Source organism: Pseudorasbora parva, chromosome 17 (assembly GCF_024679245.1).
Source record: "Pseudorasbora parva isolate DD20220531a chromosome 17, ASM2467924v1, whole genome shotgun sequence".
In the NCBI taxonomy this organism is placed as follows: Eukaryota; Metazoa; Chordata; class Actinopteri; order Cypriniformes; family Gobionidae; genus Pseudorasbora; species Pseudorasbora parva.
In genome coordinates, this window is record NC_090188.1 from 40747812 (window position 1) to 40769865 (window position 22054).

Genomic DNA, 22054 nt, shown 5'->3' on the forward strand with positions numbered 1-22054 from the left:
TCTTAATTTGTGTTCTTCTGAAAAAAACAAGCACACCTTCATCTTGGATATCCTGGGGGTAAGAAGATAAACATTACATTTTCATTTTTGGGTGAACTATCGCTTTAATAAGGAATAATCAACATTTAATTGATACATTAAAGACAGTGCAGTGTTATTTTATATTTAAATACTTTATTCAGTTTCTTTAACATTTGATAACTGAATACTGTTAGACCTACCTGAAAATTTCAAAGGGTTAGTTCACCCAAAAATGTAAATTGTCATTATTAGCTCACCCTCATGTCGTTCCAAACCTGTAAGACCTTCGTTCATCGTCAGAACACAAATGAAGATATTTCTGATGAAATCTGAGAGCTCTCTGACCCTCCATAGACAGCAATGTAAATAATACTTTCAAGGTCCAGAAAGGTAGTAAAGACATCGTTAAAATAGTCCATGTGACTCCAGTGGTTCAACCTTAATGTTATGAAGCCACGAGAATACCTTTTGTGCACAAAAAACATACAAAAATAATGACTTTATTCAATAATATTTTCTCTTTCACGTAAGCACTACAGCGCATGCATGTGGTGCTCAGCCAATGGTGAGCCGGCGTTCTGCCGTAAAACCCGGAAGCGCTGCACTGTGTGAATAGATTCTTAAAATAAAATGTAATAAATAAATTCTTGTCACTTCATAACATTACGTGACACGAAAGCATTTAGTTGTCATTAAAAATATCTGGTAACACTTTATTTTAAGCTTCAGTTATTAACTATTACTAGTTGCTTATTATCATGCATATTACTAGGATATTGTCTGTTTATTAGTACTTATAAAGCACATATTAATGCCTTATTCTACATTACCTTATTCTACATCCCTTAATCCTACCCAATAACTAAACTTAAATGCTACAAAAACTACCTTACTAACTATTAATAAGCAGTAAATCAGGGGTTTATTGAGGCAAAAGTTATAGTTAATAGTGAATATGTGTTCCCCATACTAAAGTGTTACCAAATATCTTAATTTGTGTTTCGTAGATGAACAAAGCTCTTACAGGTTTGGAGCGGCATGAGGTTGAGGAATTAATGACAGGATTTTGAATTGTTGGACTAACCCCTTAAAGCACTGTTTATTTCATTTATTATCTTTGTTCTATTGCATTTATTTGTGCTGCTACTTTTTTTTTCACCTGTAATATTTTATCTCTGTTAGTTATTTCAAAAATGTGAAAAATCTGTAACGTTGAGCCCTGCACGCCGAGCACAGGTTCTGGAGGGGATGTAGACTCATACGCAGGAGAGGATGTGGCTGTTTTACACAAGCATCAACGTCTGGAACGTAGCCAGTGCAGACAGATAAAGACAGGTGTATCACATGAATCAGTGGAGAGGAGCCCGGGTAAAATAGCTAATCTCTGTATTCATGGATGTATAGGGGACCATGATGGATGGAGGCCAATGTGCTTTTTTTTGTATACAGTGTATGGTTCTTATCGCCATCTGGAACCTATACAGAACTCAGGGCTAGAGCCTCACAAGAAGAAGCAAAAGAAGAAAAAGAAGAAGAAGATGAAAAAGGAGGAGGAGGAGAAAAAGAAAAAGAAAAAGAAAAAGTTGTATTTATATAGCGCCTTTCCAAAGCTCAAGGTCGCTTTACATAGTGTTAGACAATACATTTGCACAAAATTACATCAGCATACTCACCTACACAAGACAAGCACAGGTCTTCTATAGCCACATTATTCAAAATACAAATTAAATAGATATGTCTTAAGCTGGGTCTTGAAGGTAGACGAGATAATTTACTGGTAATTTGCGCAATGATAGGGAAAGCGAATTACATAATTTCTACCACCTACAGTGAACCGAAGAGTTCACTGTAGAAGAGCCCTACCAACCTAAAACGAAGAGTGGACAAAAGACCAAGCTCTGATCTGAGGGACCGGGCAGGAGAGTAGTGGTGTAGTAAATCAGACAGATATGGAGGTGCGAGATTGTTTAATGCCTTTAAATGTTAGAAGTAGAACCTTAAAATAAATACGTAATGCCACAGGTAGCCAGTGAAGATCATGCAGTAAAGGAGTTATGTGAGCAGAGCGCCTGGTGGAGGTGAGAACTAGCTATACGTTTTTTAGGAAGACCTAGAAACAGAGCATTGCAATAATCCAAACGGGATGTGATTAATGCATGAATTAAAATTTCAGCATCAGCCTGAGTGAGAGAAGATCGAAGACGTTCAATATTACGGAGATGGAAAAAAGAGTTTTTAACAACAGAAGAAATATGAGAGAAAAATGTTGAGTCAGACAATACACACTAACACAGTTTCACCTATTTTAATTGTTCACTAACTACTAGATACACAGCTATCTTGTGATAATGTCTGAAATGGTATACCATTATATTTCACATTGGACAGTTGAAAAGTTTTGAATAATTGGAAGTAATTGGCACACTTGAAATGTTCTTGCTGAGTTGTGGTGCCATCTAGTTGTGTAATTAACTGGGATTTTACTGAGGTCAGAAATCGGGACATTTCGGCCTGGACATACTTCAGACTTCTCGAATGTGGCATTAGGATCACTAAAATCATCCCAGGCAGGTGTGTGTTTGACCTAAACTCTGTAGGCAGGTGGTCCTCCAGGAGCAGGATTGGCAACCCCTGCCATATCCATTTTAATTCAAAGGGTTTTTAATTTAATTGAGGTGACTTTAATATCTACTTGTTAAGAAGTCATGACATTAGAAATACTGTTTCCAGGTCCAAGCGTCTTGTTTCAGTTGAGAATATCTCAACAGCCGTTTATGAGCACTATTTATTCATATCACACATTTAAGCAAAACTTGTATAAACTCATGCTGCGCAGGCTCGCTGCGTCCCAGACACCAATGTTTTAATGATTCAAGGTTTAGGATTATGATTTCCTAGTTATAGTATTACATCACATTGTGAGTGTATATTAGCTCCATTTGCTGTTTGCTTTTGGAATAAAAAGATGCCAAAGAAACTGTGACTATATCATCAGACTTAAGTGGATTTTTCTAAAATGCAGGAGATAGTAATACAGAATTGGTATGTATATCCACACACATAATTATAGTGAATGTCTTCATTGTTTGAATTTTGGTTTCCTGACTTCCTTGTCAGGAACCAAACCAAAACCTCCTTGTATGATTGTAGGAAAAATATGATTCTGTGTTTCTAACTTGTATTAGGATTCACTGAGGACTGTCAAAAGCAATCTCAATAGACAATGAAGCAGCCCTGCATCTAAACTCATAAAATGGTGTTAATGATTCGGTTCAGATGTTCACTGCAGAGTTCAGACCCCATGGCACCCCGTCTGCCCTCATTTTATTAATTATCTCTCTTTAATGCAGCAGACAACATTTCCCCCTAATTAATTAAGCCAGAGATTTAATCAATTATGTCATTAAGCAATTGATTGAAAACAAACACCATCTATTGTCTCTGTTGAGGCACTTCCTTGTGAAATGGATGACTTGCATGCTTGGTTCATTTTTATTGAGGTTTTAACTGAGGAAGTTTTGTCAAGACTGCTGGAATTACATATTCTGTTTCAAAAGCATTATTTTATGACTTACTGCATACTGAATGCCAAAGATTAGAGATTATTTTAAGGTTTTTTTCTAAGAGTAATCAAAGGCCCCAATATACTTCAAGCTAATTTTATTTTCGTTCTTTGCCAGTGGGCTAAAAAGTTTCCAAAAGGCCGAGCGAAAGTGAATGTGCTGTGCATTATCCTCACAACAAACATTACACTGGTAGAGCCCCAGAACACACCCTCCTATTATGTAATCATCATGGATGAATGGTAGCTTCGAACTACTAAAACAAACCCACAGACTTACATCAGTTCGTTCTTCGATTCCACTTGAAATACACTAAATTGCCAAAAGTTTTGGGACACCTGCCTTAAAGGAATACTTCACCGCTTTTTCATATTAATCTATGTTATTCCCTTAACTAAGACGAGTTGATACATCCCTCTCTCGTCTCAGTGCGAGCACTTAATCGCTCTGACGCGCGGTGACAATCTGATAGCCCAGTTTATTCACTATGGAACCAAACAGAGATCAAGTTAGAAGCCACCGAACACCTCCACGTTTCCCCTATTTAAATACAGTTACACGAGTAGTTGAACGATCAAGTATGGTGACACAAAATAAAACGTGGCACTTTTCTATGTGGATTAACTCCCTTTTGAATGGAACTTTTTAAAAAGCAAGGGAAATTCCCGACTTTAAATGAATAACCATTTACATGCTTAGGACGTTTGTGTTGTAAGAGGGACATGGGATACAGGTACAGGGAGACTTCAGATATAAAAATGGTGTTTCCTTAGGCAATGTTTTCTCAGTAAAATCATATAATTCCCTATTAATTCAATAGAACCGGTGAGCTTTCTAGGGAATGCCAATATGGTGGCACAGTGGCTTCACCTTTTATGGGATCAGGGGAAATCCAGTTCACATGACGCCATAAAACAGATCAGTGAACATTACACACTAAAGAAAGATGAACACGGAAAAAAAGCATAATTCATAGTTTTCAGTAACTTGTCATGCAGCCCTGGAGGACAAAATATCATGCACAAATGAAGACCTCACTGGTTCTCGAGGAAGCTCAAACGTGCTGCGTAACACGAGAATGAACCTCATTGCTTCTGGCAAGTCAAGTGCCAAATTTGCCAAAATTTGCCAAAGTTTTGTCAATGTGTTTTCAGCGATTGGAATATAAAGCTTACAAAATGTTTAACATAAACGAGCACTAAGACCCAGATTCTGCCCTGGTCAGAGCCACTACTGCTCACTTGTCATCATGCAACACATGCACAAAGTCTGAAACTTTCCCCGGCCCTGTGCCCTCAATCCATACAGGCTCCTCATTACCATATAATTAGCATTTTTCCAGAAGAATTGGCCTAATTAATCATGTGGCCATTTTGTGTCTCATTAGTGCTCTCTGCTTGGATCCCCCAGCCAGGACTCGCCACCCTACGGTCTCTCATTAGACAGTCCACCATCCTGCTTTTCCCGAACACAGACTTTCTCTAAACTCTATGGGGTTTTTTTCTTCGTTTTTTTGTTTTTAATTTTGATCAGTCTGTTTCGATTTATTAGAAAGGCCTTTCATGTTTTGAGTTTTCAAGAGCAAAACCAATGCTGAGGATGCTGCTGTGCAACATGTGTTGTAAAACAGGGGTTTTCAAATCATTCCTGGAGCCTCCCCAGCACTGCACATTTTGGATGTCTCCCTTATTAGTGTCTTATTTAACACAGGTGTATTAACTCATCAGCTGATTAGTTTAGTACTCCATGAGCTGAGCTGGGTGTGTCCAATAAGGGAGATTTCCAAAATGTGCAGTGCTGGGGAGGCTCCAGGAATGCTTTTGAAAACCCCTGTTGTAAAAGAAGTGCTATAAATGGAAAAAAAAGAGAAATTCAGAATACACAGTCAAAGTTTATTTAGTTTCTTAAGGAGCTATAAAATGTAATATATTTAAAAAAGTACTTAATAACCATGCTCTAATTTGTAAGCTCACTCTCCAGCCCACCTAGAGTATTTTTTTAAACTAACCTGCAAACATGTTCTGTTAAGAAATCATCATTGTATTGATGTAAAGAACATAGCAACATTAAAGTATTAAATACACACAAAAAAAGAAAAAAAAAATTGTCATCAGGTCACAAGTTGACACTTATTTCTCAGATTAGTCGATCGTAACATCTTTAATGTAAAGTAGCAAAAACAGCACAATTATGGTATTAAAGGTCCGAGAGAGGGGGTGGACTGGAGATTAAAGTGCCTATATTACGCTATTTTAAAGTTTTCTAATTTATGTATGTCTACATGTGTCAAAAAACAGTTTCATGTTCTCATAATATACATTACAAATCACCACAGTGTTTATTAATTTCTTAAACGACTCGATGGATGAATCAGTCTCTCTAAATTCCTCCTTTCCACAAGCGACTCTGCTCTGATTGGTCAGATGGCCCAGTCTGTTGTGATTGGTCTACCGCATATAGTGCATATTTTGGAAGCTAGGCGGCCATAACCATAACTGCTCTTCAGCGCCGTCAAGGGGCTTCTTAATGCTCAGCAATTGCAAACACTGTAAAGTTCTTTATCTTTACTCAAAGTAGTTAGAACAACTCACAATCTGCATTAATAGACACAGTTTTAGGTAATAGTGGCCCACATCTGATTCACAGTAGTATTTCTGTAAGACAGTAATAAAGTGAGTTAGCCGGTTAGCCAGAGACCTACACAATATGAAACACAATGTGCGTTTAATAAGTGGACGGGCAATATGCTAATGTTTCGTCATAACATAGTGACTTGTGATTCGTTTAAAATACGATTCGTTTAATTGACTCAGAGTCAACTCTTACTTTTGAGAGACAATAACTTATACGCATGAAAAATCATTTTCAGAAATCCATAATAGTGGCACGTTAAGGAACTGTCTTCTGATTTTCCCCCCTGATATCCTTGTGTCTTGCAGAGGAATCGAATGGGTCAGTTTGACTAGTTTTCTGTCCTTCGCCACCTCCGTTCCCAATAACCTTGGACTTGTGAGGAATGAGCTGCAGCATGTGGACTTACGCACAGGTAATGCTCACACACATTACACACTGGTATTTCATGCTGATTGTACATTGCTCGGTTGTATACCCCTTTCTAGTTTTAGTCAAACACAATCAGAGTTGTATTGAAAAATGTCCTGGTTCTTTCAAGATTTGAAATGGGAGTGAAAAAAATCTTGTTTAGGCTCAAGCTCTTGCCACTTTTCTCTTAGGTTGCTTTCACATCTCTAGTTCGGTTCATTTGGTCCGAACCAAGGGCAAACAATTATACATTGTTGCATTTTGCAGCTTTTTTGGTTACTTTTCACACCACACTGATTGCTTTGGTTGAACCAGTTGAAACGAACCAAAACGCAGGCACGTGACAACATCCACATCACTCATTGGCCATGGCGTATTTCCTAAACTGCTTCTCGATTGGTCAGAATTTACGTGTGGGAAAATTCCAACAGAAGAGGCAAAGCCAGCAAACTATAATAACACTATGGGGAGACGACTGCGCAGGCTGCTTGTGTCCCTGGCCATAATCTACTACACTGTGTGTATTTACAACAGTATGCAAATAATAGCTTTCTATAATGAAGCGCGGATGCGCGGTGAAAACAACGCTCTAATGCACTGCAGACGGCGAGCGCGCATCACTCGTCACTTCAAGCGGAGGCGTGCATTAATTATTAACTCTTGACATGCTCATCTTCCGAAAATATTGCCAACGATCTATCAGGTAATAATGTCATGCACACAATGTCAGCCCAGCTAACTACGGCAGCTGGTTCAGTCCAAAAATGATCAGTACTTTTACAGTTGGTTCTGTTCGAGGTCGGATCACGTTCTCACCACAAACGAACCGCTCCAGAGTTTGTTTGAAAGCGTACCGAGACCAGCTCTTCAAGGAGGTCTCGGTACGCTTGTTTGGTCCGCTTTTGGTGCGCACCCGAGTGCGATTGCTGCTTTCAGACCTGACCAAACGAACCGCACCAAAGAGGGAAACCAACTCTAGTATGATTCAACCGAACTAAATGAGGCAGGTGTGAAAGCACCCTTAAAAAAAAAATCTTGTTTTTCACATCTAATTTTACTCTTGTACAGCCGATATCAGAAACCAGTGATTATAGTTTATAAAGTTATAAATATGGATATTTTTCTTACAAAACACGTTAATAAATGCTGTATAGATTACTTTTATGATGGCTGTATGCGCTTTTTAGGCTTCCAAAATATGGTGCCATTCACTCCCTTTATAAAGCTTGGAAGAGACTCTGGTTGTATTCCTCTGAAATAAGAATGTCATATACACCTAGGATGGCTTTAGGATGAGTAAATTATAGGATAATATACATTTTTAGGTGAACTATCCCTTTATCTCTTCCCCTATCACACGTGTGGTTTGTTATTGGGACACTAAAGAGTGAGCAATGATTGATTTGGCCATACAGGTGGGAATGACATCTGATCAAAACTCATCATACTGCCAGATTATTAAAAAAAAAATCCAGATTTTGTCTTTCCTTAAAGGCCAAATACATTTCACTTTGTTGTCGCCTGATTTTCATAGCATTTTTCTGGTAGTTGGTGAATATGCATGGATGTTTTTGAAAGTTTTATTGGGTCCTATGTTATTAAAACAAAATGTCAAGTCAATTTCATTAAAAAAACATGTTTCAAGACCTTCACATTGTGTTTAATTCCATTGCTTTCTGCTTTTTGTTAATTAAGCTATAGTGTGTCGATATTAGTTGGGTCATGCAGGCGTTGCTTGGAAACCTTGCACCCAACAGAAGAACTTAATGAATATTAATGTACTACGATCAGCTGATTCGCCAGCTGATTCGTAGTCATATACTTCAATGTATCTATTTTTCAGGGTACAAACTAGGACTACTAGGCAAATCTCACATTAAAATTTAATTAATTCATTAAATATGCAAGCAGTGTTGATTAGGACCTCACACATTAGGGCAAATTCGAGGTGCTGGTGTGTTTCTGAGTTTCCGGATATGTGAAGCTAAGAACTGACTGCTGATGGTTGTGGATTTGTCTGTGAACAAATGTGCGAAAACATCAGCTGTTAAAGATGCGGTGGGAGGCTGGCGATTCTAGCGGTGCAGAATGGACTCAAAGGGCCCTATTTTAATGATCTGAGCGCATGGCGCAGGTGCACTTAGGGCGTGTCCGAATCCATTTTTGCTAGTTTTATGACGGAAAGAACGGTCTGCATGCCAGACACATCAAATCAAATCAAGTCACCTTTATTTATATAGTGCTTTTTACAAGGCCAATTGTTTCAAAGCAGCTTCACAGTGTTAACAGGAAGATAATGCAACAGAATTTGATTCGGCTGTACAGCCGCTCTGGAGAAAACGGTGATCCAGCTTAGTTTGTGTTGCTCAATGGTCAGTCGTTTTCAGTTCCTCAAAACAATACTCCTGAACACATCTGGTTTTCAGACCAGCACACCCATGGAACAGATGTGCCAGTGCATTTGCTATTTAAACAAAGGTGCACTATGCAACTTTCCATCCGCTAGAGGGCGCCTATTCGAAACAAAGGCGTAGTTTGATGACGCCAAGTGTGAGCGCAGCATCTTGGGACATGTGGTCTTCTCATCACAGCCGGTGGAAAATAGGACTCGGGCAGAAATCATGTTGATGGATGAGTTTATTAACGTTACTGTAGTGTGAAGCAGAGCAGGACCGAGTGTTGTGGAGCTGAGCATGGCCACTGGAGCGATTGTTACACACACACGGCTCGCGAGCACCGGGACTGGACACAGTCGCAGGGCGCCTACGGTATTTCCGCGTTTCCGGTCATGATTATAAGGTAAAGCAGCTCTCTTTATCATATTAGATACATTTAAGTGTTTAAAATGATGTTATGACGTTACTCTGTGCGTTCGGTCGGCGCTGCTGTGACATGTTCACACTGCTAAGAGTAATGCGCTTCTGCAGAATAAAACCAAGAGTAGCGCAGATATGACGCCATTAACAGGCGACTTCCTCAAACGCTGTGCTGACACGTCCCAGGTCATTGGCTAAAATAGCAATTTTCTCACAATTTACAAATAGTTGGAAACATTTGGGATATTGTAGGTACTCAACTGAACAAAATATATAACACTGGCCTAGTGGTCTTTGGATATTTTACTGCAAAAATACTACATAGTGCACCTTTAAACAAGATGGCACTTGACGTGAAAATAATAACTAGGAAAAAAAACATTTTTTTAGTGCTGGGTTAACGTAGCGCTTGGTGTCATATTGTGCCGGTTGTATGATAGGGCCCAAAGACTTTAGATATAAAAAGACTGTGCAATCATATTACTTTGAATGAGACGACGTGACATGTTCAATATGGCTGAATTAGTCCTACCTTCTAAACAAATAAAAGAGCCAATCGCTAATTGGTAAAGTCAACGTATCACTGCAGCTGATTGAAACAGTCAGTGCTCTGGTCCATGTAGGTTGTCTACAAACCGAAAGGTTGGTGGTTCAATCCCCGGTTCCACCTGACCAAGTGTCGAGGTGTCCATGAGCAAGACACCTAACCCCAGCTGCTCCCGACGAGCTGGATGGCGCTTTACATGGCTGACACCGCCGTCGGTGTATGAATGGGTGAATGTGAGGCAAGATTTAAAGTGCTTTGGATGGCCATAGGGTCTGTTAAAAGCGCTATATAAATGCAGTCCATTTACCATTTGATGATTTGTAATATGTTGTTTAAATGTGAGTGTGGTAAGCAGTTGATATTTCAGGATTTCCCCATTTGAATAAATATGACTTGGTCTTGGACGCCTGAAATAGCTGCCCCGAGGCGTTAGGGTTTTTATTTGCGTTAATAGCAAATGTGGCAGCCTAGTGAACAGACTTTCCTTGAAAAGGATTTTGACGCAGTTAGCAGGATTGTGTCCTCTTCTGTGTGGGATGTTACAGTGTTTATGTAGAGATGAATGTGTTGAAAACTTGTTGAATATGGACAAATAGATAATAGAAAAGAAAGTAGGAAGCAGAAAAAGCAAATACATTTCTAGGTGCCTTGTCTGCGTTCTTGCTCGGGGCACTCGAGTAGGTCTTGACATAAGTGTGACAGACACTGACACGGATTCCAATTAAATATATGGTTTATCAAAGCTTGTAGCAAATACAGCTGTACATGCCTTTATAATTAGCAAACCAAAAGGCAATAGCACACAAATGGCTTCAATCTAACTGGCTACTGCCTGCGGGACAGTTCGGCACTTAACACTTAAGATATAATGAGCAATACAATAACGGTAACACTTTACTTAAAGCCTTTTATGTGTAATGCATTATAAAAGTATTTTAATGCATTAATTAAGCCTTGTAATGCACTTTATAATGCATTGTGTGATCTCATGAATAATTGTAAACACAGTCAAAATATATTATAATCATGGGCGTCGGAACCATTGTGTGTGTGTGTGTGTGTGTGTGGGACAAGACCCACCCACTTTTTAGTTGGCTTTTGTTGGTTGGCGGCGCTACTTCCGCTTACGTCTAGCCTGACTTTTCTGACGTAATTACATAATCTGTGGTGCACAAGATGAGCAATTTAGTTTTTTTTTGTGGAAATTACTGATCATTTCAATAGTTAAGTTGTACTATATGGTCATTTCTTCCAGATCAATCGAAGCGAGAGCAAGAGCACGCCCATTATCGAGCTTCATTCGGTTACAGGAGCCGTCTGCAGCGCTGACATTTAGTTTTTAGACCGTGAGATCAACAATGCGTGCGTTTACATGCACGTTCTTAAGCCGATTATGCCTAATAAGCCGACAATGAACATGGTCATGTAAACGCGGTAATCAGTTTTATTTTATCGGAGTAAGCTCATAAACGGCGTAAGCATAAACCGGTCGGGACAGGTCGTTTTTTGCCTTCTACCCCGATTTTGCGCGGCATGTAAACGCATTAACCTGCTTGTGTGGTAGGTGACAAAAACGCAAACTTACAGCAGATTTAAACACATCCAGACAGAGCGAGCGTTTGGCATAAAATAAGGACATATATCACAAACACAGACTCGTTTAAGACCCAGAGCATTGTAAAGATGTGTTCTCATCTCCTGCAGCAGAAGCAGAAGAGGTTCAGTCTAAACGCTGCATGAGGGATAATATGAGCCGTAAATCTCCCGCTAACACGCTTTATTAAACATCACAACTGACGTAACATTTGAACAACTCTGAGTCAAATACGGACATTATTTTTTTTGACGTCACTACAAGGAAATAACCCGGTTTTTTAATAAAGTCATGTAAATGCGGTTTAATTGTGTTGTCAGCTTACTGGTGCGCATGTAAACGCGTGTACCCAATGACACCAAAGAAGTGTGTTTCTGGTTGTAAGGTAAAGATCACCTTGTTCAGCTTCCAGAATAACCCAGTGTTAAGGAAACAGTGGATGCAGTTTGTTTTCCAGCATTCTGCAAGTGTTTGTGTGTGTGTGTTCCCGGTCATGAATGGAAACTGCAGGCGGCGAGTGTAACTGCATCAAATGTGTGTGTTTTGTTGGCTATCGATGTTTAAGTGTGTAATGTGAACAACACAAACGTATAGTGAATCAAAAGGTGTCCAGGGATAATGCCTGTGTGTGTGTGCGTGTGTGTGTGTGTGCGTGTGCGTGTGCGTGTGTGCGTGTGCGTGTGCGTGTGCGTGCGCGTGCGCGTGCGCGTGCGCGTGCGCGTGTGCGTGCGCGTGCGTGTGTGTGTGTGTGTGTGTTCGTGTTCGTGTTCGCACGCTCCCGTGTCTCTTTAGCTCTGTCCACGGCATGTCTCAACAAAAGATTGGCGGTGCTCGGAAAGAATCGTTACAGCATATCTGTCTTTTATAAATCTGACTCTTTAGTTATAAAGCTAAAGACTCTTCGGAATTATGAGGGATCAACACTACTCTGTAGGTACTCAAGATTAGCATGAGATGGGCAGAAACTGTTATGTACCCTTTAAAAATCGAAACAATTCATAATAAGGGATCATTTATGGTATTTTAAAGTGCCAATGATAACAATATCATGCATGTTGATTTCCGTGATGTATCATAGACCGGCGCATGTCTAGTTAGTTGAAGTGGTTTGGATGAATTCTGTTTTATGTTTACAGAACTTTGCTTGTTTACGACAGTTTTCTGGGTCATCTGGTGTGTGTGTGTGTGGATGATGTACGGCATGCAAATCCTAGCATGGCGTTTTCATCAGTGTTTTGTTTGTTGTTGTTAACTCTCCACAACTGTCTGCACTCTTTTGGTTGATTAGCTCCCTGTCTTCATTAGAATAGGTCCTTAATTAGACCACTCTCTCCATACAAACTTTGTCTCAGTGAATATCACACACTTGCATATGGATATAAAGTCCTTCACACACTTTCCAAACACTTGACAATCTGGAGAACAAATCAGGGCTCTGCAAACTCTCAAATCATTAATGAGTCAAGAGAGGAGCAGACTGATGAAGATAAATATCAGTCGACAGTTTTGTTTATTATTCATTTTAGCACAATTTTCTGCATTTAACGCACACAAACCTTTTTTTAAAGGTACCGTATGTTAAAGGTTGATTATTATTTGACTTTTTAACTTTAGTTAGTGTGTAGTGTTGCTGTTTGAGCATAAGCAGCATCTGCAAAGTTACGACACTCAAACAAAAGGAGATTTTTCTTTTACAGAAATCACTTTTTAAGGACTACAACAAATGGCTGGTAGGGACTACAATGAGCTTCTCTATAGGTTAGTGACATATTGACATAAATCCCGTCCCTAGGAACACCCAACAAAGGCCAGGTTGAGAAAAGGAAGAGCACAATTAGGAGACTGTCATATCGGTCTTTTCACTTTTATTTGCAATACAGTACAAACAAATGCAATAGCATATCATAAAAGCAAGATGACAACATAAGTTATAACTTATGCTCTTGCAGCTCCGCCCTCTTCCAGAAAGGGGGCAAGGAGCAGCAGTTCATTTGCATTTAAAGGGACTCTCTCTCTCTCTCTCTCTCTCTCTCTCTCTCTCTCGCTCTCGCTCTCTCTCTCTCTCCCTCTCTCTCTCTCTCTCTCTCGCTCTCCCTCTCTCTCTCTGAGGACATCAGAGACATCAATTGCTCTTAAAAAGGGACCCCTTTAACTAATAATAAAAAACTTTTTTCATGAAATAATTAAATTGGTTGTAGAGAATGTCAAAGAATGTAGAAAGGCAGTGAATTTAAAGCTTACTTAAATCAAGTAACCAACCACACAAGTTAAACAGAGTGGAAGTCTCAAGTGCAGTTCTACGCAACATAATAGTTTGTGACCGTGATAGACAGTATAAATAGTATGTCAATTATAGCACTCGACACAAAAATCAACATTATACAGGTAGTACTCAAACAGAATAAGCTTTAACCTCCATAATTTCCACAGCAAATTATGTTGCTATTACCATTAATAGGATGGCAATTTTCGAAATTCAATTTCCACACAAACGTGTGAAAAGGTTTCAATTTATTGGGATTGGGGTTTTGTGGACAACACAAACAAATTCCTTTTTTCTTTCAGATAAAGCGACATCTCTTATGGAGTACAGGGGCTTATCATGAGCACAGAGTGACCTCCTGAATTACAGGAACTGCTTTTTCTCCTTCATTCTTATACTCAAGTGTGAATGATCATCAATTTCTTTGCAAAAACTAGTTTTACCATGAGGCTGAGGCCACAAAGAAAGGACAGATCTTCATACTAATTCGAAGTTTAACATTACGCAATCATATTTGGAGACTGTGGGCCCTATCATACACTTGGCACAATGCGGAGTTAGGTGCAAGACACGTGTTTTTGTTCGTTTTAGCCCGACGCAGTTATCATTTTCTCGCCCAGCGCCACATTATTGAAATAGGAAATGCACTGGCACTCATCTGTTCGCCCAAAGACGTGCTGGTGTGAAAACCAGGTGACTGCGCCATTCATTGACCAGCATAAACCTGGTCTAAAGTCAATATTGCAGTATTTATCAGCAGCCTTATCACCCTGTAACCCAAGACTGGTTTCCCACTGAAGCTTAGCAGGGTTGTGTGTATACAAAACTTGCACTGATTAGGGATAACATTATGACCACCTTCCTAATATTGTGTTGGTGGACTCCACTAGACCCCTGAAGGTGTACTGTGTTATGTGGTATCAAGGTGTTAGCATCAGATACTTTAAGTCCTGTAAATTTCGAGGTGAGGCCTCCATGGATCGGACTTGTTTGTTCAGCACATCCCACAGATGCTCGATCTGATTGAGATCTGGGGAATTTGGAGGCCAAGTCAACACCTTAAACCCGTTGTTGTGCTCCTCAAACAATTCCTGAGCCATTTTTGCTTTGTGTCAGGAGCATTATCCTGCTGGAAGAGCCACAGCCACCAGAATACCGTTTCCATGAAAGGCTGAACATGGTCTCAGCAATGCTTAGGTAGGTGGAGCGTGTCAAAGTAACATCCACATGGATGGAGGACTCAAGGTTTCCCAGCAGAACATTGCCCAAAGCATCACACTGCCTCCGCAGGCTCGCTTTCTTCCCATAGTGCATCCTGGGGCCATGTGTTCCCCAGGTAAGCCACACACACAAAACACCTCACAGGACTGCGACTGTGAAGAGTTATATTTCCTGCTATTTCCTGATCTCAAACACTTGCAGCGATGATTCGAATATATAAATAAACTATTCTTCCACACTTGCCTTTCATAACTTTACCAAACAATCATGGCGCTGTGGAGCATTTGGAGAATATTGAGCAGTTAGAAAAACAATGAAGCAATAATTCATTTAAGCCAGTGTGTTACAATTATTTCGTTTTGGGTAAGGGGTGTTTATATGGGTTATACATGTAAACAAAATGATCAAGCAAACTCGGACACTAATGGATATTTTGCTCCCAAGATTTTTTGGGTTTACTACAGAGGCTCCTTCAGACCATCAGATCTCCACAAGGTTTACATACAATACAGTGGTTCTCAGTCCTGGCCCTGGTCCTCTTATTTACCAAGCACACATTAGCTCATTGGTAGAACAGCCAAGTCCTGAACTGGGAGTGACTTAAGTGTAATAAATAAGTTGTCTGCAATTGGTGATTTGTTATTTTGACTAATCACACTGTATATATGGCATTGATGATAGAGGGAATAGTGTGCATGAACAAGTGAGCGATTTCAGACACAGGTCCTAATGCCAGTTGACACCAACAGCGCCAGCACAAACCCTCTTTTGGCATTAAAAAAAGTACTGTCAGGATTTACTAAAGACACGCAGTGAAAAATTAGCGCTCAAAAGGCGTGGACGGGGTTACAACTGTTGCAGCTGACCTTATTGCATATGCATTTGTAGGAGTTTCCCTTTCAGGCACAAAATTCATGGGAAGAGAGTATTAAATAAATCACGCAAGTTCACTAGGGTTACTAAGGTTTGCGCTTGTCAGTTTACTTGTGTGCCCCATTGTTTACATCCTCAAAAAAGTACGTCCTAAACCAGACACTAACGGGTAGATTGCATTGGTCATTATGGAAATGATCCGGCTGCGTCTGTGTTCATTCGTTTGCGTATCATCAGTAGATCACACACAGAACCGTCCACTCCCATCTGCACTTTTAAGAAATGGCACTCTCACACTAATTTGCCCTGTTTAGTAAATCTGGCCCTAAGAATTTGTATTTATTTAGTCCATTTTGGAATAAAATCATAAAATGTTATGCAAGGCATCAGGCGTTTGCATCACACGAAAAGAGCATTGCGACACTTGTTTAGGAGACTCACATCGTGTTCCTTTATGTTGCTTTGCATAAAATGAATCCCAGAAGCTGGGTAACACAAAAACTACCCAAACGATGGGATCTTACGTCTGACCCAGCAGTTTTTGCGGGTGAACTTATTGCAAATGCATTTGTAGGAGTTTCCGTGTCATAATCAAACATTACGGGAGCAGCGGATTTAAAATGAATCATGTGAGGTGATTTACTAAGGTATGCGCTTGTCAGTTTACCTGTGTTTGCGGCATCATTTGCTGTCTTAAACCAGACGATAACGGGTCGATTTCGTTGGTCATTAAGGAAATGATCTGGCTGTGTTCATTCATTTGCGTATCATCAGTAGATCACACGGAGAACTGTCCACTCCCATCTGCACTTTTATGAACTTGTGCTCGTGCTAATTTGCCCTGTCTGGCCCCAAAATGGCTTAGAAAAGTTTGTTTTAAGAAAAGCTCTTTGTTTTCCTGCATACCATTTGGTTTGATATTGAGTTTTTATTTTTTATTTATGACATTCAGACTTTTTTTTTTTTTTTCAAGTGTCCAAATAGTTCAGAGTCACTGTCAGCATAATTAGGCTTTGTGTCCACCAAAGAAGTTTTCCCCTAGAGGCCAGCATCGTTTTTCAGTTATTTTCAATAGGAGCGTGACTAAGTGCTGTGTGCTGCTTCTTTTTTTGCTGGTCAATAAGAGATGAAAAGTGTTCAACTTTGGGTAAAAAGGCAGGCCCTGTCACACTTTACCCAGCTTTACAATCACAGAGGACTGGAACAAATACATCATCTACCAGCCGTCACACCCTACTTGTACAAAGACTGAACAACAAAGGAGAAGTTACAGAGTATCCATGTCTGTAATGTCTTCCCCAGACTACCACATTATCAATATAAAAAATAATGCTTGAAGGACAATTTCATCAGCCATGGGTTTATGGGTAAGCAGTTAAACGAAGCGTTACTCAGCTGGCTGAAACTGCTCTTTGGTGGACACAGCCTAACTCTACCATGCAAAGTACATTATTTTAATCAGTGCCATAATTTGTATCTTTTGTGGTAACACTTTATTTTAAGGTTCAGTTATTAACTATTAACTAGTTGCTTATTAGCATGCATCTTACTAGGATATTGTCTGTTTATTAGTACTTATAAAGCTCATATTAATGCCTTATTCTGCATCCCTTAATCCTACCCAATACCTAAACTTAAATGCTACAAAAACTACCTTACTAACTATTAATAAGCAGTAAATTAGGAGTTTATTGAGGCACAAGTCATAGTTAATAGTGAATATGTGTTCCCCATACTAAAGTGTTACCTGTTTTGTTATATATTTCAGATTACATTCATTTTATTGTTTGTCTGTTTGTTTGTATAATTAATATTTTGTGCCTTCTTCCTCAGGGCGGTGCTTTGCATTTCGAGGTGAGCGGGGGAACGATGAGCCAGCCATTGAAATGATTAAAGTGTCACATCTGAAGTAAGTAACATAATGCTTTTCACCCTGGCGCCAAACCCTCAGGGAGCACTTAAAGACGTTTCCCTCATCAGTGATTAACGTTTAGTGGTGTCAAATACGGACATGCACAAACTACTCTGGGGAACTATCTGGCAGGTGTCTGGGGTGCACATTCATTAGCTCCGTCTACTTCCACTCTCACGTTGCAGTGCTTCAACCTGAGGACATCCTGAGTGATGTGTCTGATTGCTTAACCTTGCAGTAGAGGGAATTTTATTTATTGTTTGCCACCGTTTCAAAACGATCACCTTTATCACTTTCTAAATTGCAGTTTAAAACGGTTCAGTCAGTGTCTGCTGGTTATCAGCCAACCCTAAAGACATATTTTCACTGTTTACAACAAATGACAGACAGTATTGATTTCCATTGGAGAATCTCACAGTGACTGTTTCGACTCTCTCGGAATGTAAATGTGAATTTTTAGTCATTTTGAGCTTCAGGTTGAAATATTTACACCATACTTACAAAATGGTTATATGTTCCAAATGGTGACCCAATCAAATCAAGGCACAAGCTGAAAATACCCATAATATTTTTTCTTAAAACCTAAAATCCTGCTGGAGTGGTTATGAATTAAGAAGCCCAAAACAATTATTTTCATTGTTTGGCACTACGGTCTAGAGTTGTTCATCCGGTCTAGTCTAGAGCAACACGGTACATATAATGTATAATTAAAATAATGTAATGCACAGCTAGCCGTGGGTTATCCCGCTTATATGGTCGTATTTCCAGCCCTGATGAGTTAAAGCTGTCAATAATGTTTTCAGTGCAAAATTTGACTGGAAAGGGAAAATGGAGGTTGGGTATTTTAGCTACAAATCATCATCATTCTTCCCACTTACATTTACATTTATGCATTAGGCAGACCCTTTCATCCAAAGCGACTTACTTACATTGTCAATTATTTTCTTGCTTTCCCTGGGAATCGAACCCATGACCTTGGCGTTGCTAGCGCCACGCTCTACTGGTTGAGCTACAGGAACGCTTTAATAAGACTTTAATAAGACAGGGATAAAGTAGTTTGGTAAGATTACTTTAATTAATTTTTTGAGTGAGAGAGAGAGTGTGTGCATGTGTAAATTACCTGTGTGTCTGTCTCTAAAGTGCTACATTATTTTTCTTAGCAACGATTAGCAATGTAGTAAATGGTAAAGCTGTGAGTTTAATTACTTCAAAAACAGTGGTGTTACTACTTTGTTGCTGAGAATTATAATGAAGCAAATCAGTAGCAAACCTTTTGTTAATACAAGTTGCGAATGTTTTTTGTTTTTTTGGTGCTCCTGGGTGTGTCTGTGGGTGCGCAGCACAATCTCCTGATCTATGTGTGTGCGTGTGTACCTGGTATTTCCTATATTATCCCCACAAGGCTAGTAAATAGCAGTAAATGTTGACCTTATGGGGACATTTTTGTGGTTCCCATGTGGAAAACGGCTTATAAATCATAAAAATATAAAGTGTTTTGAAAATGTAAAAATGCAGAAAGTTGTGTGTGATGGGTAGGTTTAGTGTTAGTGTAAGGGGAGATAATACCCCTTCACACAGTGACAGCTTTAACTTGTCAGTGCTGGAAATATGACCATATAAACGGGGTAATCCACAGATAATCCATCCTTCGGATGAGACATTAAACCGAGTCCTGACTCTCAGTGGTCATTAAAACTCCCATGGCACTTCTCGTAAAGAGTAGAGGTGTAAACCCGTGTCCTGCCCAAATTCCCTCCATTGGTCTTAACCAATCATGGCCTCCTAATAATCCCCATCCACTGAATTGGCTCTATCCCCCTCTCTCCTCTCCACCTATCGCTGGTGTGTGGTGAGTGCACTGGCGCCGCTGTACTGTGGCTGCCGTCGCATCATCCAAGTGGATCTGCGCACTCGAGGTGGTTAAAGAGAGACCCCTGTTGTGGGGACAAAATGTCTCTGTAAGGATGGCAATACCAGAAATCGACTGAAATAAATTTATATTAATAGACACAGTTTTAGGTACTGCAGCCCACAGCTGATTTACTGTAGTAGTAAGACTGTAATAATGTGAGTTAGCCAGTAAGGCTGTGCGAATTTCGATATGCAATGCGATATTGCTATTAGTGTGTAAAATCTAGTTAAATTATATTTTTTAAAAATATTTAAAAACTGAGAAAGAAACAGTTTGTGTTTCACACTCTTTCTGGGAAAAGAAAGCATCACTACAACTTCTGAAAGTGACCAGCAGTTTTTTAGCAAATATTAATGTCACAAATCTTTCACCTTTTGTTCTGTGTGTGTCAGACAGACGAGACTGCAAGTTATTGTTTATTAATCGCAAATTATTGCGTTTAATAACTCTTTTTAACATAAAGCAAGTCCCATAAGTAACAGTCGTTACCTAAAATGTCGACCTGAAACATACACTTTTCACAATGCTGAAGTAGCCTATTAAAATCATTCAGATATTGAGGCCGACATGTATTTAAACTGACTCGCCCAGTTGATGGTGTATATTCCTCCATGTAAATAGCGAATCCGCCATGGTACAATCTAAATTGGCATTTCAAGGGAAAGGGAGATGAGACTCAGATTGGTTTATTGTACGTTACGGCCAAAACACATCCATGATGACTAATTAACCCTCTGGTCCTCTTCGGTTTATAATGACCGAAACATTGTACGTTTTGATTTTTTTTTTTTTTTTTTGCTTTAGCGGAATGGGATGACACTTTGTGACTTTTGTTGCATTAGCTATGTGAACACACAAAAAAATCAAGGTGGTGATTCGGATATTTTAAAAGATCGTAAAAAAATTGTCACACTTGTCTCCTTCGCGGTAAAAAATGACCGCCATAGATAATGAATGGGAAATACGCAAAAATACAAAAACTCAGGGAATCTTTTGGTGATACAAACCACACATCAGCCATCAACCAGAAAAAGTGAATAGCAATCTAGGGGTGACAGTCTAAAATATCAAGAGTGCAAAATATACTCAACCAACCAATATATATATAAATAGTGTGACTATAACACAGAGCACATTTTGCAAATGTGTGAAACAAAATCAATAATTCAGCCTTAATGAAGTAAAAAAACAACAACAAGGAAGATGTTACACTCTAAAACATCAAGAGTTCAAAACAGACAAGCACACACACACACACACACACACACACACACACACACACACACACACACACACACACACACACACACACACACACACACACACACACACACACACACACACACACACACACATAAACACACTCAGAGACACACACACACACAAACCACAATAATATACACTTAAAAATGAACTGGTATGGCTGTTATAAATGTGGAAAAATTTAGCTAAAAGTTTCAAATAAGAGGTTAAAATTAGATCTATTATGCGGTGATAAAACATACCTGTTCATTTTTGTTACATTTTTATTGAATTTTGATGTTATATGTTTAATATGTTCTCCTCTGTGCTCAGGTTTGAATGTAGTAAAATGAATGCAAAAACTGACATTCAAATCTACATGTCTAGGCTTCGGTCACTTTTGACCGGGAGGAGGAGAAGTGTGACCCTAAAGCGAAGAGGACCAGAGGGTTAAGAGACATGGGGAAACCCTTTTGGACCATGCGCCTAGAGCGCGGACCATTTTCCAATCGTTAAACTGGCAAAAGTGGATTCGGGCACACCCTAAGAGCACCTGCACCATGAGCTCCATATCATGTGCTTCGATCGTTAAAATAAGGCCCAATAACTTTATTTATCGTGCACTTTCGACAACTTTGCAGAACGCTTACATTCACAAACAGTGATATTACACACTGCATTAATTAGGGGCACTTTAGTCAATGCTAACTTTAAGCAAGCCAGATTGTGCAACGGTTTACAGTAAAATTTCAAAAAGTGTAGTATGCTTACTTTTAATGTAGGATGCTCTTTTTTCCCCCTCAATAATCTTGTGTTGTCCCGAGGATGAAGTGTAACTGTATGTATGCTTGGTCGTCTTTAGGCAATACCTGGTGGTGGTGTTCAGAGAAAAACCTCTGGAGCTCTGGGATGTCCGCACAGGAACCTTACTGCGCGAGATGGCCAAGAACTTCCCTACCGTCACTGCCCTGGTACTGTATCAAGCTCACAATGTGCTGCTTATCACTTATATAATTGATTATTGTTTTTAACTTTTATATATCATTCC

General features: G+C 39.5%; 1 protein-coding gene across 2 annotated transcripts in view; it reads left to right on the forward strand.

Annotated features, from left to right (window-relative positions):
- The window catches only part of wdr11 (WD repeat domain 11), a 151360-nt gene that overhangs the window by 69084 nt on the left and 60222 nt on the right, over nt 1-22054 (forward strand). For both annotated transcript variants that reach the window (XM_067421334.1, XM_067421335.1), the window contains exons 12-14: nt 6524-6630; nt 17774-17849; nt 21869-21977. In XM_067421334.1, coding sequence (XP_067277435.1) covers nt 6524-6630; nt 17774-17849; nt 21869-21977 — 292 coding nt within the window. The remainder of the gene's footprint in view (nt 1-6523; nt 6631-17773; nt 17850-21868; nt 21978-22054) is intronic.